At 52.8% G+C, this 19,827-nt stretch overlaps 1 protein-coding gene across 2 annotated transcripts; it reads right to left on the reverse strand.

Annotated features, from left to right (window-relative positions):
• Nucleotides 1–2,004: 2,004 nt before the first annotated feature.
• Nucleotides 2,005–18,132, reverse strand: LHX9 (LIM homeobox 9). 2 transcript variants are annotated; one of them, XM_012650465.1, is made up of 6 exons: nt 18,095–18,132; nt 12,776–12,894; nt 10,713–10,915; nt 9,380–9,735; nt 3,403–3,605; nt 2,005–2,265 (listed from the first exon to the last, which is right to left on the reverse strand). In XM_012650465.1, the coding sequence occupies exons 1-6, from the start codon at nt 18,120–18,122 to the stop codon at nt 2,005–2,007; spliced, it is 1,170 nt and encodes a 389-aa protein (XP_012505919.1). In that variant the 5' UTR covers nt 18,123–18,132. The 2 variants fall into 2 exon arrangements, with proteins under 2 accessions (XP_012505919.1, XP_012505918.1); XM_012650464.1 differs by lacking the exon at nt 18,095–18,132 and having other exon boundaries at nt 12,776–13,639.
• Between the last annotated feature and the right edge of the window lie 1,695 nt (nt 18,133–19,827).

Below are 19,827 nucleotides of genomic sequence, written 5' to 3' on the forward strand. Positions count from 1 at the left end.
TTCAGAAATAAGAAGTGAAACAGTACAAAACTAGTGAGGTGTCAAAAGGGCTTAAAACAGTTAATTTAACAAACAACACATATATCCTGATTTTTCACAAACTTACTTCCAAGTTATATCATAAGGCACATAGGAGAACTGAGTTATAATTAGTCTACTTAATAAAGTAGATCTATAGTACCATATATTGTTCTGTCAAAGAACAAAATTTATAAGTGTCAATATTTTACCTGTAAAACTGTATTTAATAAGATCTCAGCCTTACCAAGGTTGTTTGGTCTGGTTAGTGGTAAATGCCCAAAATGTAATAGAAATATGAAAAGTCAAGATTTAAGCTCCATAGAAGATGATAACCACACTTGCTAAATATATAATGGCAATCACACTTTTCTTCTGTTACAGTGTTAACTTATCTTCCATCATCTTTTTTTAAAAAATAAGCTACTTTCTGTGCTAATTTTCTAAAGACCCTGAGCAAAAGTTACAATAATGCACTTTAATGTGGGCAGTGAGCTGTCAATATGTAACCACACATTTATACAGCCAGAAGGACACCTTTAAAATCTATTAAATAGCCACTTAGACCACCAGAGGAGATTTAAGGGGCCCAAAAAGTGGAGAATATGTGCAAAGTTATTCTTAACAATCCACTAAAGCAAGACATATATCTTGACTTCTTTTTTATTTTGTTTAGGAAATCCACAATCTAATTGGTATTTAACTACAACAGAAGCATATAGATGAACATTCACCACTGCCCAGACCATTAAGATTTTAGCTTAAATTAAAGAAAAAAAAAATGCTACTGTAAACTAGGAAATATATCCAGATCAGCATCCACAAGGCTTCTGAGTTTATCTACTTTAAGACTAATAACTTCAAATCTCTAATGTCAGAAAAGGGGTTTTTTGACACATTAAGTCAAACTGTGCCAAAATAAAAACAAAACAAAATCAAAGAATTCTCATTGTTAGTATTAGTCTATCAGGTTGGGTTTTTTAAAAAACATTATTCATATAGAATGCCAGATACAATATGATGGTACAGCTGAAGCCAATTAAGAGAGCTATTAATTAAATGATACCAATTTTTTGACTTCTTAAAAAATTATATTTTGCTTATTTCCATTTCCCTGGGGAAAAAAAGTAATTTAGAAGGAATGGTTTCAGAGGGGTTTCGGGGGGGAGTTGTTTGTTTTGTTTGTTTGTTTGCTCTAGGAGGGTAAAAGTATAGAATTTCAGATTCTATGTGGAATTTTCATGGATACACAGGGAGTTTAAGTATTTTCAAATGTTGCACAACAAATAAGTGAAAAGTTTTTTAGGTTGTACATCCCTAAGAGAAGGAAAAGTCCCATTCCTGGAAGAGATTTCCCACCTAATTAATCAATACTATTTAAAATTGCCATAGTTAATGCTTCTGTTTAATCATATTCCTCATTTGATTTAACAGTCCAGATAAGAAATAGAAATACTCAAAACAATTTTTTTCGGTTCTAAAATTAAAAAAAAAAAAAGGAATGTCATCAAAATTCCACAATCACATGTACTATTATAAGACTTTAAAAATAACTCTTTAATTAATTATCTGGTCCTTTATTCACCTAATCACTTAACTGGGAATATGATTCTTTGCCCATCATCATACCACTCATTTTTTTTTTCTTCGAGATTCTGGAAATAAGTAACATACAATTTTAAGAGGCACTTATAAGAATGATTCAAAAACTCCCCTTCCCGACCGAAAGACCTAATCCGTCAAAGAAAAAAGAAAAAAAATCCAGATACACCTTGCAGACAGAACAGTCCCTTAGAGGAGACGATGCCGTAAACTCATGCGCCAAGTGGCTGCAGATGCTCCGCACCCAGCTGCTGCTCTTATCCCCAAATAGCTTGCGGGTTAGGAGGGAAGAAAAAAAAAAAAAAAGTCTTGCAAATAATAAAATAATAATAATTAGAATAATAATAAAAAGAAGAAGAATTGGGGGGAAAAAAAAAACCAATGTTAGAAAAGGCTCGTTAGGGTGGTCTGCGAGGGGCTCCCGGGGTCGCGGCCGTCCGGGCCCGAGGTCGCGGGCACGGCCGCGGCGACGGCGACAGCGACAGCGGGGGCGGGCAGGTCTGCCAAGGCGGTGCCGGGCGGGCCGAGCGCGTCGCTGTCCGCGGGGGGCGCGGCCGGGAGCGCCCCGTCGGCTTTATCGACTGCCCCGTTCTCCTGCCGCAAAAGGTTCCTTCTGAATTTGGCTCGTGCGTTTTGGAACCACACCTGCAAACCAATCCCGGTTGATCGCTTTACCGATGCTCGTGTGCATGTTTCTCTCTTTTTTTTTTTTGATCTAGGCCTCTCCTTTGAAATATACTTGTGCATTTTTGGGGGGAGGAGAGGGGCTTTTTTTCTTTGTTTGTTTTAAAACAGAATCATTCAAGGCACACTGCAGGCTTATGGCCTCTCGCTTGCACGGAGTCCGCCCCCTGGCGTGAGCAGGTGCCTCTGGAAGCAGCTGAGGCTCCAGGGGGCGCACCGTGGGAAGGGAGGCGCAGGGAGAGAGGGAGGAAGACAGACCCTGATCCCTCGGCTGTTGTCTTTGGAGGGGGGAGGAGAGAAGCAGGGCCATTAAAACGAGCATCTCTGAGACAGACTTGGAGCTATTCAAGAGTCTGACCCACGCACGCTTTCTCCGCACAGGAGAAAGTCTCCCAGAGCCACAGACCTCAGACAGCCCGGAAGTGCTCAGCAGAACTTAAAGTGCCTGCTAGTTGCCACCGAGAAGTGGGAGAAGATCACACGTGACTTAACAGCAACCCATTATAATTTCATTAGTTGCATATTCTTAGCATGATGAGCTTAAGGAAGAAATTGGACGGCAAAACTAACTCCCAGTGTTTAGTTTTTAATTGTGGTTTGTTAAGGTGGGAAAACACTTGCTCCAGTTGGTTGCTCAGACACTAACCATAGTTTTAGGAATTGAAAAAAAGGGTCCGGCTGAATCTGGAAGGTCATGGCGTGTGAGTGAGCCTGCTAAGAGTCTGCTGAAGAAGACAGCGCTAGCAGGTCCCTTGTAAGTCTGTGCACTGCACTTAATGTGAATGAAAATCTCCAGAGCCACAGCTTGTGCAAATAACACCACTTGCATTCACACAGCACTAAGGCAAGTTGTGCTGGCTTTGGGGGACCCATCTCCCCATCTGTGGGGAGAATGTGGCTGCACTTAAAAAGACTCTGGGTCTCTGAGCACCCTCCAGGGAGCCCCTGAAACATCTCAGGATACTCTCTAGGGAGATAACTAAGATAAACTAATAAGAAGCAGCATAAGAAATATCCACGTCACTCTAACCAGGGCAGAGAACTACTTTTACTGGCAAGGGGAAGGGAGATGTATGCACAAAGATGAAGGTGTCTTACCTGCAGAACTCTTTTGGTCAGGCCTGTTTTCTGGGCAAGCTGCTTGAGGTCCTTGGCATCCGGGTTGTGGTTGATGGCAAAGTAGGATTTCATGGTCCGGAGTTGGTGGTGCTTGAAGGAAGTTCGCATGCGCTTGGTCTTCTGAGAGGGTGGGTAAGGCTGCTGGTCCCGGTCCAAGTGGTCTGCCTCGTTTTCATTACAACCTGTTGCAGTAACAGTGAACAAACGACTGCTCAGTGGAAATTTCTGCATTGGCTGAAATGATGGCAGGAGCTACGATGCTGCTATGATAACAAGGCAATTGTGGAAAAGGCTGTCAACCCAGTTAGGAAGAAAAAATTGCCAAAGGGAGCCAAACTAGTCTGATAATGTAGATACAACTGAAGTTTATGTAACAGAAAAATATTAATCAAATCCTCTCTTTCGCTTAATGGTTGCTAGAAAAATTGGGGAAGATTAAGAAACGCTAAGTCATGATGTGGGACTAAGAGAGAGCTCCAACAGTCAAAAGAAGAAACCCTTTTCTAATAAAGTTGTGAGTATCAGCCCCCCACTGCCCACACTCACACATGGTTTCCGCGAGACTCTACATTCTGTCTATATTTCTGGAAGGAGACAGTGTCTGAAGGCATTGCTTTTTGTCATAAGGGATATGGCAAGCAAATATTTCAGCTCTCTGGAAGTTTCTGAGAGCCTACCAGCTAAGGGAAAATCTAAATCAGTTTCAAATTTGAGCCTTATTCCTGGGGCTTTTTCAAACAGGAAAAAGAAAAGTGGTTGGGAAAGGGAGAGGAGTTGGGAATGAAGAATTTGCAAATTTGTTTTGTACACATAAGAATATTATTTTTGAGAGCTTTTAGCTGTAACTGGTTATTATAGCACTATACCAGAAAGAAAATGTTTTCCCCTGGAGTGATTTCAATAAATATTTCTAAAAGGGAATGAGCCCAGACTTCTCTTCCCTCGGTTTACGCCTGAAGCTCTCCCCACAGCTCACAGTTAAGAGGCACTGACAGTGCTTATTTCCAGGCTCAGGTCTTAGTCCCTCTTGCTCCAGGTGCTTGTGAGCGGGATGTGAGCTGTGCCCACGCTGGCCTGGCAGAGAAAGGGTGGCATTTTCTCTCCCCTTGCAAAGCCTTTCTCAGCACCAAGCGCAAAACAATTCCAGTCTTTGAAACCAGCCAGAAAGTCATCATCCCCAGGATGCAAAGCTGCATACTTAAAAGGTCATTTCCAATAATCTCCTGGCCCTGGATAGGAAATATAATCGCAAATGAAAATATTGTGCTAAATATTTACTGAATCAGCCAACTTCACAAATTAAAGTGCATGGCAATTATTTTCTTCAAATCCTTTCTTCAGATATATATTCAGACCCAATCATCCTGCATTTTAGTGCATTATAATAGAAGATATAAAGTCAACCTGATCGTGTCATTTAAGGGAGAAGAAACTTGACTCTTAAAAAAAGTGAGGCATCCCTTGATATGAGGTCTTCCATTCTGCTTGATAAAATATTATCTGCCTGCTATGCTCTGGTTAGAATTACTTTTTAAAAAATATTCAGCAAATCACATATTTATAGAAACACAGAAGTTTTAGAGTCATCAACCAAGAGGTCAGCCACATACAAAAATCATGTAACAGGAAATTCCTCCTAATGTAACAGGATTAGGCATGAACTAATGTCTCCTTTGTATTTCCATAAGACACATAGGAAGGAGACCATACTTGGCAGAAAAGCAGGTAAGTTATTGAGGGAAAGGACTACACCATATTCACCTTTGGATCCCCCGAGTCAAACACAGGGTCAGCAGCTCAAGAAGCATTCAATCAAGATTTTGAATCTTTTGTTCATCAGTAAAATTGCAAGTGAATATTAATGCCAAATTAAATCAACTTGAAGTGGAATCCAAGTTAGATATACATTCGGATGTTGAACATTAGGCTTCTTAAACTCCACCAGAAAAAGTAACCATATACCCAGAGATAACACAGAGAGCATACTTTACATTTTATCCTATTTCATCCCAGTGGGGATATGTCAAGTTCAAATATGCTACAGAATTGCACTTTCATAGCCTCAAATGGATGAAATAGCATCTCTCTGACCTACTATAAAACTATGCTTATCTCCAGTAAACTGAGCTATATTTCACAACCAGATTATAAACATACCCACAACAAAGTGGTCAAAGAAGCGCATGCTAGTCACTGGAGGCTTCTTCAAATAAGATTTCTTTCCTATCAGATGTGACTAACATGTAACTCTTCCTGAACAACATAGCAAACTGAGTATTACACTTAGGGCAGAAGACTTAATTCCCCTAGCCATTCCCCCCTCAAGGTGATACTTTTTGTAAATGAATATGATTCCCGATCTAACTATATAATCATTAATTCTTAAAATGAAGTTTATGAAAAATAATTGTAGTACTGTTGTATGAAAATGAAATTGCTTCCATGAATATGCATACTACATCCATTATTGCTGGATTTAAAATTTAGCAGAGTATTTTAATGCATTAAATACAATTATAGGCCTCGTTTCTACATAAAATACACAATTTCAATGTGTAAAGAGCTAGGCTGTCAGATTTTGATTAAACAGTACTGGATATGATTTTCCTGTGACCATGTTATCACATATTATGCAACTTGAGAGAGAAATCTATTTGTTCTACAGAGTAACTCAGTGCATTATCCTACATTATTTCCATTTAACTACAAATGAATTATGGAAACTTGCAAATTATTGTGTTTCTTCAGGTCTATTTCTAAAACCATAGGGGTCTTTTCTCCCCACATTATGCGATGAAATAACTCTTAAAATTGTCCTAAACATCGACCTGTAAGTACACAGCTGGTATTATAAAGTTAGTAAGAAGATCTAAATATTTTATTTTCAGTCCCGTATGAGATAGTCACCTATCCCAAAGTGAGTCCCTCTCAGTTCTGAGTGTGCAACCTGCTGAGAATCAGCTGATCCCTAGAAGACCACTAGGGGTCAGTGCCAGGCTAATTTAACAACCAGGAGCCTGAAGCTTGAATGGGAAGAAAGAACCCAAGGAAAGGAGATTTTGAGAAATGGCAAAAGTTTGGTCCCTCAATTAAAGCTAAATTACCCAAATAGGATCTGCCTATCCCAAACTAAATTTTCTTTTCACCTCTGGAGGGCTTTATTTCAATCCAGCATTTCAAATAAACTTTCACGTCTCTTTCTTAAATATCTGCCTGATTAATTTGCACAGAGGTATAAACTAAGAATATTCTCATTAAAAGGCATTTGCTTTATGTCCAGCACTAACTGACCTTTGCCAAGTTTCACGTCTTCTCTGAGAGTCTTTAAATCATAAACATGCTTTTTGTGCATTTTAAAAAACATATCACTGTGTAAATTATACTTGGTTTAGTATCAACATTATCCTTAATGACACTTGTGTACATTTAAGCAGAGATGGCAATATAAAATCCAAAGGAGACTAAAATAATTTAAAACTGCGGGTCCATTTTATTTTCTACAGTTTAATATGTGTTCAATTTACTGAAGGGTTTCTTTTCCTAGTTTTGTAACAAACCAGCATTCAATTCATAAACACTTTTTTAAATACTGGGCTCATTTCTGGTCAGGCATCTTTAAACCAGTTAATCTAGATTATTTTCACCTAATCTTTAAATACACACACACACACACACACACACACACACACACACTATTTACTCATATCTCTGGGGAAAGTCCAGAAGCGATGGGTGGGGCTCACTGAGAGGCGTCCAGTTTGCAGTGACGTGATAGACAAACTCTTTGGGTTAAGGGGCCTCAGCCACTTTTCCCTCCTTCAGGAGCAGGACAACATCAACCTTCTCAACAATTTGTAGCAGCACTAAGTAGCTCAGAAGGAGATTTTCATTATTTTTAAGAAATAAATTTGTACTTTCTAGATCTCTTCAGAGAAGTAAGAGAAGCTAAATTGTACTGTTCTTAGGGCTCCTTGGGTCTTTCTAACATAAAGTAAGAGCCAAGGTGAAATCAAATTTAGCTAATTGGATTAAATACACAAGTAAAAAGCCAGAATTGTTGCCTTTTGGCTAGAAATCTCCATCCTTATGGACTATAACCCGGCTGCAGTAGCCCTCTCTCCAAAAAACTCGCTAGTTATATATGTGTTTCTCTCCCTCTTTCTCTCCCTCTCTCTCATTAGGGCAGTAGGGCCTCGATGAGTGGCTCAGATTCCGATGTCATCTTCTATTAATAAAGAACAATTAGTGCCCTGCCCGCCCTGCCCCGGACCATGCATCAAAGGAGACGCAGCGAGCCCGCTGGGCAAGGCGGCCCCTGAGCAAATCCCCTGCCCGGCGCAGCAGGGGTGAGGGCCAGGGCGCAGCTCGCTACCCAGGGTTGGCAAAACCCAGGCTGTGCCTGCTGCCCGCACACAGACCCACCCTGCTGGGGTCCACAGCCAGCCAGCCAGTGCACTTCCTGTCGTGCAGCGACCCTGGCATGAACCTCCCAGGGACAAGCGCAGCCAGCACTGGGCTCCCCAGTCCCCATTCTCCCTGCGACCCTGCCCCTTGCGCCTGCCCAGAACTGATTGTTCCTCCTCAGTAAGATCTGCCGCGGAGACTCCAGGACAGAGCCTGGCAGAAGTCTGGGGGATGCCCCCTCAGCCTGTGTGGCTTCCCTTGGAAGCTCTCAACTCAGAGCAGGACTCCTAGTTCCACAAGCACGCTGGCCGTATGAGCCGGGGCAAATCACTTAACTGGCCAGACACTGTTCCTTTACCACTGAGCAACAATGTCAGGCACATGCCAGGCACTGGGGACTGGGGCAGAAAAACAGGCAAGAGCCCTGCTGCCCCGGGGTGCCCACATTTGCTATCTGGGGTGCTCATGGTAACAGGGAGGTTGGCACAATACAATTCCCAAAGTCCGTTCCAACAGAACGGTCTGCCCTTCCCAGACTGTCCTGCTCGCTGAGACCCCAGCCAAGCGTGGGCCAGGCCATCGAAGTCAGAGCGGTGAAGGTCCTTAGGCTCCCCAAAGTTACCCAGGCCTTTCCGAAACCCCTTTTTCCAGTGGCTGGTACTCGCAAGAGCTTCTGTCCTGCTCAGGTTGTGGTCTGCAGGGCCCGTCACCATCCTCACCTGGGGGATGGGAGCAGGGGGCAGGCTACCCACAACGGGAAATTGATGCGTGGGAGAGAAACTGATAAATGATGGGCGTGTCCCCAAAGCCAGCAAGAAAGTATGCTCTGGGACTGTGCCTGCATTTGGTTTTAATGAAGAGAGGAGGTTGGCAGGGGACAGAAGGGCAACCTGAGGCACCACTGAGCTCTTCAGCGGGCCTGGCCGGGAGGCTCTCTCAGCCGGCCCAGGGCTCCAGGTCTGGACGGTCTATCACACAGAGAACCAGCCGCTGGACGGACAGTCTGATTTGGGAAGGACACGGGCCAGCTCAGCCGTGGAGAAGGATTCCCACCCCTACCGCTGCCTTGGCCAAGATCAGGGATTAGGTTTTTCAACGCTCTTGCCAACTGTGTTCCTGATTAACTTCAGGCTGGTGACCACAGCCTCTGCCCCCTCTAGACAGACCGAGGTTGGGCTCTGAAGATTTTTTTTTCCCTTCAGTATTTAGGAACCCCTCCTCCAGGATCTATAATCTGGCTTCCACAAAGGAATTGCCCTGGGGCTGCTTTGCTCCGACCGGGAGCCAGAAACTAATGGGCTCATTAACTAATGGGCAGCGAGGATCCGGCTAGGCCTGTTCGGGGGAAGTCGCCGAGCCCCACAGTGACCAACGTGTTTTTTGCCACAACCTAAATAAAGCGTTGTCTCTGCCTCCCGCTTCCCCTGCCCTCCGGCCCCTGCCTCCTTTCCCCGGAGGGAGGGCGCTGGGCAGGGCCCCCGCGCTGCAGGACCTGGGGCGGGGAGGCCAAGCATCCTCCCGGGGAGGCCCGGGCCGGGCCTGCGGGGCCCACCTGAGCCGTAGCCGACGATGTCCACGCCCAGCGCCGGGCTCTTCCGCTTGCGGGGCCGCCCCTTCTGCACGGTGCCCGCGCCGTTGAAGTAGGGCAGCGCCAGGCCGCCGCCCTTGGCCGCCAGCTCGGAGTAGCCCAGCGGCGGCGGGTACTCCCCTTGCAGCAGGGCCTCGAAGTGCGCGCGGCAGTACACCAGGCTGTCCTTCATGCCGAAGTGGTCGCCCGTGGTCAGCGTCTTGCTGCAGGTGGAGCAGGTGAAGCAGCCCAGGTGGTAGACGGAGTCGCGGGCGCGCATCACCATCTCGGAGGCGGAGATGCCAAGGTGGCAGCGGGCACATCTCTGCACGGAGAACCTTCTGGAAGGAAACGGTGGAGTCAGGGCGCGGGCGGAAGCAAGACAGAGCCGTCTCCCACCTGCGATGCCTGCGCTTGGTCTGCAGAGGCCCAGGACGGAGGCCTGGGAAGGCTCCGGAGGACAGGACGTGGGGCCCATTTGGGCATCGATTTTATTCGCTCATTGGCCTGTTCTGGTGGCCAAGACCAAAAAAAGAAAAGAAAAGAAAAGAAAAATCCCTTACATTAAAGTCAGAAGAACCGGGCAACTGAGTCTCCACTGCCTTTTCTGTAACGTGAAGATTAAAAACAAAACAAAACAAAACACTAAGCAAACGCGCCTGCACTGGCTCGCAGAGCGCTTCACGGCCGAGGGAAAACGGTCGATTAGAAAACACTGCGGATGAAGGAGGTGTCGCTATTCCCGGACGCGGCCGCAGAGAACGACAGCTTTGCGGGGGGGGCTGCGCTCCTTTCGCCGCCACCTGCGCGCGGCCCGGTCCCCCCAGTCCGGAAACGGAACCGGGCAGAGTCAAAGACGCTGCCTCTGAGTCTCCTCTCCGGTCCGGCGGACTCGGTTCTAACCGGCGGTAAAGGAACTCGGCACCGAGTGGCTTCGGCCTCCGCAATGGCGTCTATTCCGTTTCGAACTTATCCGCAAGGCCTCCTGCCCCCCGCGACGACCCTGACACCCGGCTGCTCCCGCCCGCGCCCCCGGTTCAGCTCCAAGGCGCGGAACTCGCCCAGTTCGCAGTAAGCGGAGAAAAGGGGGAGAAGAGAAACATAAAGGGATCAGGCTCGGTCGGCCGAGACACACCCGCTCGCTCTTCCCCGCGCTCCCCGGGTTCTGCCAACCGAGCGCGCTCCGCACCTCGAGGCCCGCCCGGGCCCTGCGGCCGGAAGGCGCGCGCCCGGGGTCTCCCTGCGGAAACGGCACCGGGACCCCAAGGGGCAGGAGACGGGGGAGCCGGGGGGCCGGGAGGAGTGGGGCGGGGCGTACCTGTAGTAATCCTCCTTGCAGTAAATGCTGCCGTCCTTGGCGAAGCAGGTGAGCTCGGACTCGAGGGCCAGCTTACATTCACAGCACTTCAGGCACCTCAGGTGCCACTGCTTGTCCACGGCCAGCAGGTAGTACCTGTCCGAGATCTTGCCCCCGCAGCCGGCGCACAGAGCGGGCTTCTCGGGGCTGAGCGGGGGCACGCCCTGCAAAGCAAGCGCACTGCGAGGCTGGGGGCGCCGGCGCCCGCGCGCGGGTTCCCTTCCCGGCAGAGCGATCCTGGGGCCGGCGGGGGCTGGGGGCGGGGTGCACATCTGCGGCTGGCTCGTCCCCCCTCTTCCGCGTCTGCCTGACCCCGCGGACGCGTCCTCCCTGGACTATCAACCTGAAGACGTCCCAGCCGCCCAGCCTCGCTTGCACGGGACTGGGGCCGTGCTGACTACAGTTCGGTGGGTGTTCAGAATTCAAATAATTAGAAGCTAAAAATGGTGGCTTTCCACGCACACGAAATAAAACAACGGGAATCATTGGGGAGTGGAAGGGAAATCTGAACTAGCACAGATTGTTTTTGGACAAACAGTATTACAATTCTATTTCTCTAAATCCTTATAAGCAGCGTTGAAATGAAAAGCAAAAAAAGGGATTATTATATGTGCGTTCATACCTCGGTTGACATTGCTCTGATTAAGGTATGCTTGGCATATCCTACTGTTCCCTAATTTTCAGGGCTCTTAGTCTTTCCACCCCAGCAAGGGTGCAAAGCGGCTGCTCCCAAAGAGGATCCGTTGTCCGGTCCCCTCTGTGCAGTCCCTCTTTTCTGGCGTCAAAATACGCACCGAGATCTTTGTCCTGAAAATCTGCTCGGTGTCCAGGTTAACCTTAGCACCTGGGCCCCCACTGACGCGACCAGGCATGGAAAACCTCAGCTCGATGAGCCCAGTCCCGCTGCGAAATTCGGGTTTGGGTGGCCGCTTTCTATTTTTAAGCAGGATAACCACAAAAGGGGAAAAGAAGTTAACCGCTGGACATTTTCCTCAAGACTAGCAGAAACGGGCTGGACTTCCCCTCTAAACTTTGGCGGGCCTGGAAAAGCAAAGTTTAGTCCTCGGCTCCGACCGGGGCCCGCGGTGCATTAATGCCGCAGACGCGGGCACACGCGCCCACTGGGCTACCTGGCAGGACCCGAAACACCGCTGACCCGCCAGAGCGGTCTCCGGATTAGTCTGAGCTACAGTTCCCGGGGTGATACCAAAGGACCCACACGGCTCTGTTTAGCCGACATCCTTTCCGGAGACTTCTGCGGTTCTCCCCCTCCCGCTAGTGAGAAGGAAAGGGAACCATTGAGATCACTAATTGGTTTTCTTCATTAAGAGGAAACGACTTTTGCTATAAATGGTAGTCACGGTAGTAGCTGATTCGATCTTTTAAGGGTTAGAAAGTTCTTGCGTTGGGGCTGGTGCCTCCGCTCGCCTGCACGACACCCGCCTGGCCCAGAACCTACACGCGGTCCTGTGTCGTAGAGACTGGACCGGGCCGCCGGAGACCCTGACCATCTCTGGGTTGGGGGTGCCGAGCCAGGAGCACCCGGAGAATCGGAGGCGGCCCAGCGCGTCCGCTCCAAAGGTCGGGTCCTCGGGCCCAGAGACCCAGGCCACCCGGGCTCGGGCTTGGCCCGGACGCCGCCGCGGCGCGCGGTCCTGCGTTGCGTGCGCCCTGCCTGCCCCGGGCTGCCGACCTCGCCGGGACCGCCCCAGAATCAAGGGAGACGGGAGACCGGAGCTGGGGGTTTGTAGAAGGGAACAACTCCTCCTCCCGCCCGGCTCGCCCTGCTGGCTCGGGAACAGCTGCGATAAAGGGCAGCGAGCTCGGGTCTCAGCAGTGTAGACGAGTCAGAAAAGGGGGCTGTTTCTTAGCCCCGCAGACCTGGGCGCACAGGAGAAAGCCCACCCGCCAGCCTGCAGCGGACGTCCCTGCGCCCCGCCGCCCCTAAGCCCCGCGGCCTGGGGATGGAGCTCGGCTCGCGGGGCGCGCGGGGCGCCCGGAACCGCCGGCCCAGCCCTTCTTACCGCGTCGCGGCCGTTGAGCTGGGCGCCCTTGGCCAGGCGGGCCTCGGTCTTGGATCTCCGCTCCATCTCCTCCATGATTCCCTGGATGTGGCCTCCGGAGATCCCGTGGAAGAGCATGGCTGGGGGGCGGAAGGGACACGCGTCGTCTTCTGCTCTGCACCCCACTATTTCCATGCACTCGCCCGGGGCGCTCGGCTCATCCGAGTGCGGGCGCGGAGGGCGGCGGAGGCTGCGCGGGGCGGGAGCGCAGGAGGGAGAGAGAAGCAAGCAGCAGACAGAGTGGAAATCGGTCTGCTTGGGGTGGGGGGAGGATAAAAAGGGGGGAAGAGGGAACAAGCCCCAGCGGCTCCCTAAAGGAGATGTGCGGAAAACAAACAAACACGGGCGGAGGGGAGGAGGCGGAGAAGACGAGTCTTACTGCTCCGAGAGATCGAGTTACTAATGGGAAACAACTGCAGCGGGGGGAGGAAAACAAAATCTGGTGCAGAAAGAAAACAGTTTTGAACACAAAGAAAGAAAAAGAAGTGCTATTTTCAGCGGTCCCTGGCTGCTCGCAAGTTCCCAGTGCCTGTAGGTTGCGTTGGGGACTGCTCCTGCCTGAGCGGTGTCCAATTTGTTAAGAGACTAAAGCCAGCCCATTTTTGATAATTTAGTAGGAGGAGTTCTCTCCCTGGAGCTGCCACGGATTTTTATTCAGACAACAAAGACCTGTCATACTCCTCTCAACCCCCTGGTGATGGGCAAGCAGGGACAAACATTACAAAGGGGTGGGGGGAATGGGGAAGGGGGAGGTGGAAGGAGGGGGCATTTACCTCCCACGACACACACACACACACACACACACACACACGCACACGCACACACATATCCTTCCAAGAGTTCCCAGCAGTCGTGTTTTAAAGGGGAAAAGGAGACCTTATTGTCCCCGCCCTGGCGCGGGAGGCCCGAGCCGGCCTATTTGATCTGAGTTCAAGATCACACCCTGGCACAAGGCACACAGAATATCAGCTCCCAACTTTGGGTTTCCTCCTTGTGGACTTTTTCATGCCCAGCCTACAGGACTATCGCCTGCAATGCATAAATATTGGGTGGAAATTCAGCGCTTCCCTGAAGTGAAGATAATGCTCCCTCCTCACCCCGCTTTTTAAAAGCAGCCGTCTGACGGTTCATCCCTGCCTCACCTCCCCAGAAACCAGGGCCCTCCTAGGCTCTGGAGCTTCCTCCGAAGTGGAAAGAGCATTTGGAGAGCCTACGTTTCTGAGGGTGACTCTTTGCAAAAAGATTTTCGAGAAGCTTGGAGTGTAGGGGACAGGGTGTGGACTTGCGCACGCCTGTCTGCAGACTGAACCCTGACCGTGGGGAGGTTTATTCTTCTTACACACTTCATGTTTGAAGGAAAACTGCTGGAGACTCTCAAGTCCCATTCGAAACTTGTCAACGTGGGCAGTGACTCGGGATTCCTGGGAACGTGGCGCCTGCCCCCTGGCATTCTGCTCCCGCTACCCACGCAGGACAGGGGGCTCGTAAAACCGACGCCACTGCACACCGGGGAGGGAGGGAAAGGGCTCCTCGCTGGGGAGGGGGAGGCGAGACCTGCCGAGCAGAACGGCAGACCTGCCCCTCACAAGAGGTGGGTCTGTTCTGTCGCCCTCTGTTCCTGTGCCGGCGGCCCCTCCCTGGCCCCATTAAAAAGTGTCCACAACACTCTGATACTGTAGATTCATTCAAATGGTCAGAGCCCCCCTGGGGGCCCGAAGTGGAACCAGCCCGGCATCACCCAGAGGGAGGAGGAAGCCCGGGTCGCCTGTGCTGCCCACCAGCCCCGCAGACCCTGGGAACTGCCAGGCCTGTGTCCCCAGACACCCCGGGAACTGCCAGGTCGGGGTCCCCAGACACCCCGGGAACTGCCAGGTCCGGGTCCCCAGACACCCCGGGAACTGCCAGGCCCGTGTCCCCAGACATCCCGGGAACTGCCAGGTCCGGGTCTCCAAACATCCCGGGCACCCCAGGAGCCCTCGCCGCAGACCCGCTTCCCTCCGCCCGGGGGAGCCCGACTGGAACTGTGACCAAATCCAGAAAGATGAAGGGAGGGAAGGAGGAAGAAGGGGAGAAAAGAGGAAGGGAGGAACGAGAACGAGGGGGAGGGAGGAAGGAAGGAAGGAAATGACAGGGGGGAGAAGGAAGCAGGCGTGCAGCAGCCTGACTTCCTGCCCGGAGTCGCCTCTTCCACGAAACCCAAGACTCCACTGTTTTCCTCTCCTTTTTTCTCAGGGTCAAAAATAATGTTATTTGCAGACTGGACGCTGTTAAGGTCCTCCGGGTGCCAGAATACAGCTCGTAAAACACAATTTCACACAAAAATGAAGCCAATCAAGTGAACTAAGCTGGAGATTCCCCACACACACTTTGGCAGCCCTACCTGACAGCAGGGCTGCTATTTACTGTAAGTAATGTAATTAGCCCCTTTGGATGGAAATCAATGAGCTTTTCAAACACACGTGCACATGAGAAGGGCCCTGAGGAGGGGCTGGGGGCAGCAGTCCTTTCAGAGACAGCAGGTCCTCTCACAAAGGGGCAGATTGCCCTCACACCAGTCAGCCCTACACTTGGAGGAAGAGGAGGAGGAGGGGTCTCTGAGAACGTCAATTAACCCAAGAAAGCTCTAAGCAAAAAGTAACCAGAGGCCCTCAACCCACGTTGTCTAGTTTCTGCACTAAACCCGCCCCCATACACGAAGGGGGCGTTTGGAATTAGGTTTGGTTGTTGTTGGATTTTAGTCCAGCTCAGCAAAAACAACAACAAAGAACCCAAGAACACCACTCCGTCCTAGCAAGAGATAAAACTTTGGAGACCACACGAAGGGAAAATGTAACAAGGAACTCCAGGAAAAAGCCAGAACTCTGTGCAGAGTCCACAGGGAAGCCAAGCGCAGAACCCCTGTGAGCCCCCCAATCACTCGTTCACTCATCTATTCCACATGTACCTGTCAATCACCTGCCAGGTACAGGCCGCAGAGCACTTTCTGCCATCGGCTTCAGAGCTGAATCCTGGCTCTGTCTGCTCTTTCTTATAAAACTCAGGTTTTAAGTTTCTGCACCCAGGGCCACTATTGCCAAGTTTCTTCCTTCTCAGTGAATGCAGGAAGCCTGCGGAAAGCTGAGGGTGGCGCCAGGGGCCTGCTGGAGTTTGGGAGGTCCTTGTTAGCTCTGTAGAAATAGCTCCCCATCCTTCCAGCCCCCCTCCTCTCATAGTTCCTATGAAGGAAGCCCACTGGGGGCGGGGGATGCCCCGAGAACTGGGTGTGACTTCTGGTGTTCTAAATTTTCCGTCTGGGAGCCCTGAGAGATTGCCTAAGAGCCCCCCACCCCCACCCCAATTCTCAAAGGTCTTTAAATAAGCACTTTAAATAGGAGAATGTCTTTTAGTTCTGCCTCCTTTCACCTCTCTGGCAAGGAAGGGGCCGGAGCCTGGCAGCCCTGGACAAAAAAAATTCCCCCTTCTCCCAGCTCCCAGATGAATGACCTGCAAGCCTTCTGTAAAAGTTGGAATGTTCACTTTTTCAGCTCCTGCAGCTGAGCCCCCACCTTATTCGATGGGCAGGTGCACAGGGTCACTCTGCATGCTCCAGGAATAGGTCTCAGGTCTCCCCTCCAAATTCAAAGCTCTAGTAAGAGTAATGGGGCAGATCCCTGGCCTAGGGTTGCCCTTTCTCACAACTGGGCATAAGCAATCCACTAAGCTCTCTTCCCTTTCTGTTCGTACAGCGCCCAGCCTGCTACTGTTGCCGCTTTCAGCAAAGCAGGCAGCTGGACTCCAGTGGAGCAGGGGAGCTGGGATTGAGAGTTCAGGATCCTAGACTCTCTATGAAGGTCAAAGACACAGCAGCGACCTTGTCCCCAGGTCAGGAAGGTCCACCTGGGCAAAGGGACAGGGCCAGTGGAACTCCCCAGGGCGGCGGTGGAGACTTTAGGTTGGACAGAGGAAAAAACCCAGCAAAATGTCCATCACTTGAGAGCACAGGTGCCTCAAGGTCTCTTTAGACCTGTAGGTCAGAGGCCATGACCTTGTGCTCCTGAGTTTGCCCTTTAAAGGGTGAGGGGTCACCTTTCCTCTAGACCCTATTAAGCTGGTTTAGGAGCCCCTTTGGTCTAAAGGGTGCAGCTCTTGAAACAATGTCCAGCTTTTGGCACTGCCGTGTGCACCCCAAGTCCAAGGAGAAAGTCAGCGTCGTCCTGGGGCCCGGGAACCACGGGCTCTTCGCGGGACCGCCTGGCCATGGATGCCTGGACTGCGCTGGCTGGAAGGTGAGACATGGCCAGGAGGCGCTGGGACCTTTTTCTTGACGTTGGAGACAGAGATCCTCTATGTGCAAACCTTCCCCCAACACGGAGTCTGGCAGGTCCGAACTGGCGCCCCCACACGGGCGCGCTTCTGATTCAGTCCTACCAAGGGGCTCCCTCAGGACAAACGGGAGCGAAGCAAACACAGCTGGGGCTGCGGGAGCCCTGCTGCCTGCAAAGGGGACTCGTGGCCGTGCCTTAGATGCGCCTCTCGCCGGCCTCTCGCACGCGCGAGCCCCGGCCAGGCCCTGCTCCTCCGGGGGCTGCGCGCCCACGCACGCCCTCTGCGCCCGCAAAGCCTCCCTTCACTCCTCCGTCCTCCGTCGCCCCGGGATTATTCTCCAACCGGTCAGCTGCCAAGTCTAGAATACCCGCCTCTGGAGCCCGAAATCCTTTTTCCTGAGGTTGCTGTGCCGCCCCCCCACCCCCAAATAAAGGGAGAAGTCCCGCACTGCGTCCGCTGAGACCAGGAGCAGAAACGGCTGCGCTGGGTAGGACTGAACAACAACAACAAAATGTGCGTGAAGCCAGTTTGCAGTTAAGCCCTACCCGAGCGAGGAACGGTGTCTTCTCTGCCCCCTTCCTTCCCTCCCAAGGAGGAGACGCCCCCAGCAGCTCCGCGCGGGGTCCGGGGCGCCTTCCTCACGCCACCGGCTGCGCAAGGCTGGGAGCGCTGGGACCTCCGCCCGGCCTGCGCCCCGCGCCCCGCACCCGCGCCCTGAGGGATGGCGAAGACGCTCGGGAGAAAGGGAAAGGGGAAGAAAAGCGGACTTCGGGAATCCCGCCCGTCGGGAGACGGAAGGAGACCGTATTCGCCAGCCTGCTGGGCGAGGTCCAATTTTTCAGACAAACACACACCCCTCTTGGTTCCGCCCAGCCAGGGCGCGCACACGCGTGTCCGCACAGGCGCCCACGCCTTCTCGCGACGTGCCCTGGCCCGGGGCAGGGAGAGGGAGGAGGGACCTGGCACGCGACTCACCGGCCTCGAGGGTGGTGCCGTTCAGCATGCTTGGAGCGAAGGGGCTGCTCACGCCTGACGGTGGTGGCTCTGCCAGGAAAAAGCGCGTCAGCGGCGGTCCCGCGCGGTCCCCGGGCGCGTCCTCCCGCACGGCGCCTCCTCCCGCACGGCGCCTCCTCCCGCACCGCGCCTCCTCCCGCACCGCGCCTCCCCCCGCACGGCGCCTGCTCCCGCGGAGACCCGGGCCAGGACAACCGCCCGGAGCGCAGCCCGAGCTTCCCAGGGCGGGGTCCCAAGACGCGCCCCGGGCGCACCCCGGGGGCGGAAAACCGCTGCGACTGGGCAAGCCCCATAGACGTCTTACCTTGATGTTGGATGTTTTCTGCAAAAACTCGGTTCGGTTCGAAGGGCGGGAGGCGGCGGCCAGAGGTGCGGACCAGTCCCAGCGTCTCGCCGACGGTCCCTCTGTTAATCCAAATAAATAAAGCTTTGGATGAAAATTTTTCCCCCTTCCCCTTTCTCTCTGAATTGATCTGAATCCCTCACCTCTGACCCTCAGCTCTCTCCACCTGTCTTTTATTTTCTGTTTATGCTTCCAGGGGGGGGGTGCGCAGAGGGCACAGACGCGGGCCGTGCCGAGACTCGCTCCGCGCTGCGCTGGGCCGTCCGGCCTCCGGTCGCCAGGGGAGGTGTTAATGGAGGACTCGCGGTGACCCAGCCCCATAAAGCCAAGGGCGTCCCGACGACCCGCGCAGCGGGGCTTGGCGTCCCGCGGCGCGCCCTGGGCTCCCGGCCCCAGGCCAGCTTTTGCCTTCCTGCAGCTTGTACCTAAAAGATGCTGCCGCCAGCTGGTGCCTGCGTCGACGGCGAAGGGGCGGCAGCTCCTGCGGGAAACTGGGCTAAGCCGGTGATTGTTCGCCCGCCGCGCCCCGCCTCCCCGCCCGGTCCTGCCTTCGCCCTCCGCGCTCCGGGCTGGGCGCCGGGACCGAGCGCTCTGGGGAGTGTCCTCCGCTCCAGGTCGGCTTCGGTGCGGGTCAGGAAGAGGGTCGGGGCACCCTTCTCGCCTCGGCTCCAGCCGCGGGCTGGGGGTGGCGATTAAGCTTCCGAGAGAGACCCGCGCCCCAACCCTGGTTCGCGGCGCCGCGGCCAGACCGGGACGGGGCGGGGGCCGCGTTACCTGGTCTCAGGTCCCCGAGGGGCTGCGTCGCCCCGGGCGCAGGCGGGCCGCCGGGAAGTGGAGGCAGAACCGGGGAGCCGGCCTCGGGCCAGTTATTTGCCCGCTCCCCCGCCCGGTGCGCCCTCACAGCCGGAGGCGGGCAGGCGGGGACGCGGCGAGGTCTCCGCGCCGGTGGGGAGGGGCGCGAGCGGAGAGATTGGCCGCTCCCAGACGCAGGCCTGGGCGAGGGGGCCGCCCTGCCCGCCCGCCCCTCCGCGGGGCGCGGGCCGAGGGCGCGGGGTGCACGCTGCCCCCTTGCCGCCCCGCCAGCCCCCGCACACAGTGCGGGTCGGTGGGAACGGACCAGGAGCTGCGGGTCCAAGACCTTGGCTTCTTCTTTCCATGCCGAATCCCGGAATGTCATTCAGAGCACCCGGGACGGAGACCCTCTTTCCACCCAGACACTTGGCTTCGCTAACTAGTCCCATCAGCCAGCTAGTCCTGCCGGTTTACCTTTTAAGCTCCCCCGCACGCCCCACCCCCGACTTTCCCCTTCCCATCCCGACCTCCTTCGCTCTTCCTTGGAGAACCCCCCGTC

Source organism: Propithecus coquereli, unplaced genomic scaffold (assembly GCF_000956105.1).
Source record: "Propithecus coquereli isolate 6110/MARCELLA unplaced genomic scaffold, Pcoq_1.0 Scaffold328, whole genome shotgun sequence".
Classification (NCBI taxonomy): domain Eukaryota; kingdom Metazoa; phylum Chordata; class Mammalia; order Primates; family Indriidae; genus Propithecus; species Propithecus coquereli.

What these genes read in the sequence shown, in the direction of transcription:
- LHX9 (XM_012650464.1), bottom strand. Translation starts at nt 12,949, where the DNA reads ATGGAAATAGTGGGGTGCAGAGCAGAAGACGACGCGTGTCCCTTCCGC. An exon ending in AGCTCAACGGCCGCGACGCG is followed by an intron (nt 10,916 to 12,775) that starts GTAAGAAGGGCT and finishes CTTGCTTTGCAG; the next exon opens with GGCGTGCCCCCGCTCAGCCC. An exon ending in CATCGTCGGCTACGGCTCAG is followed by an intron (nt 3,606 to 9,379) that starts GTGGGCCCCGCA and finishes TTACTGCAACAG; the next exon opens with GTTGTAATGAAAACGAGGCA.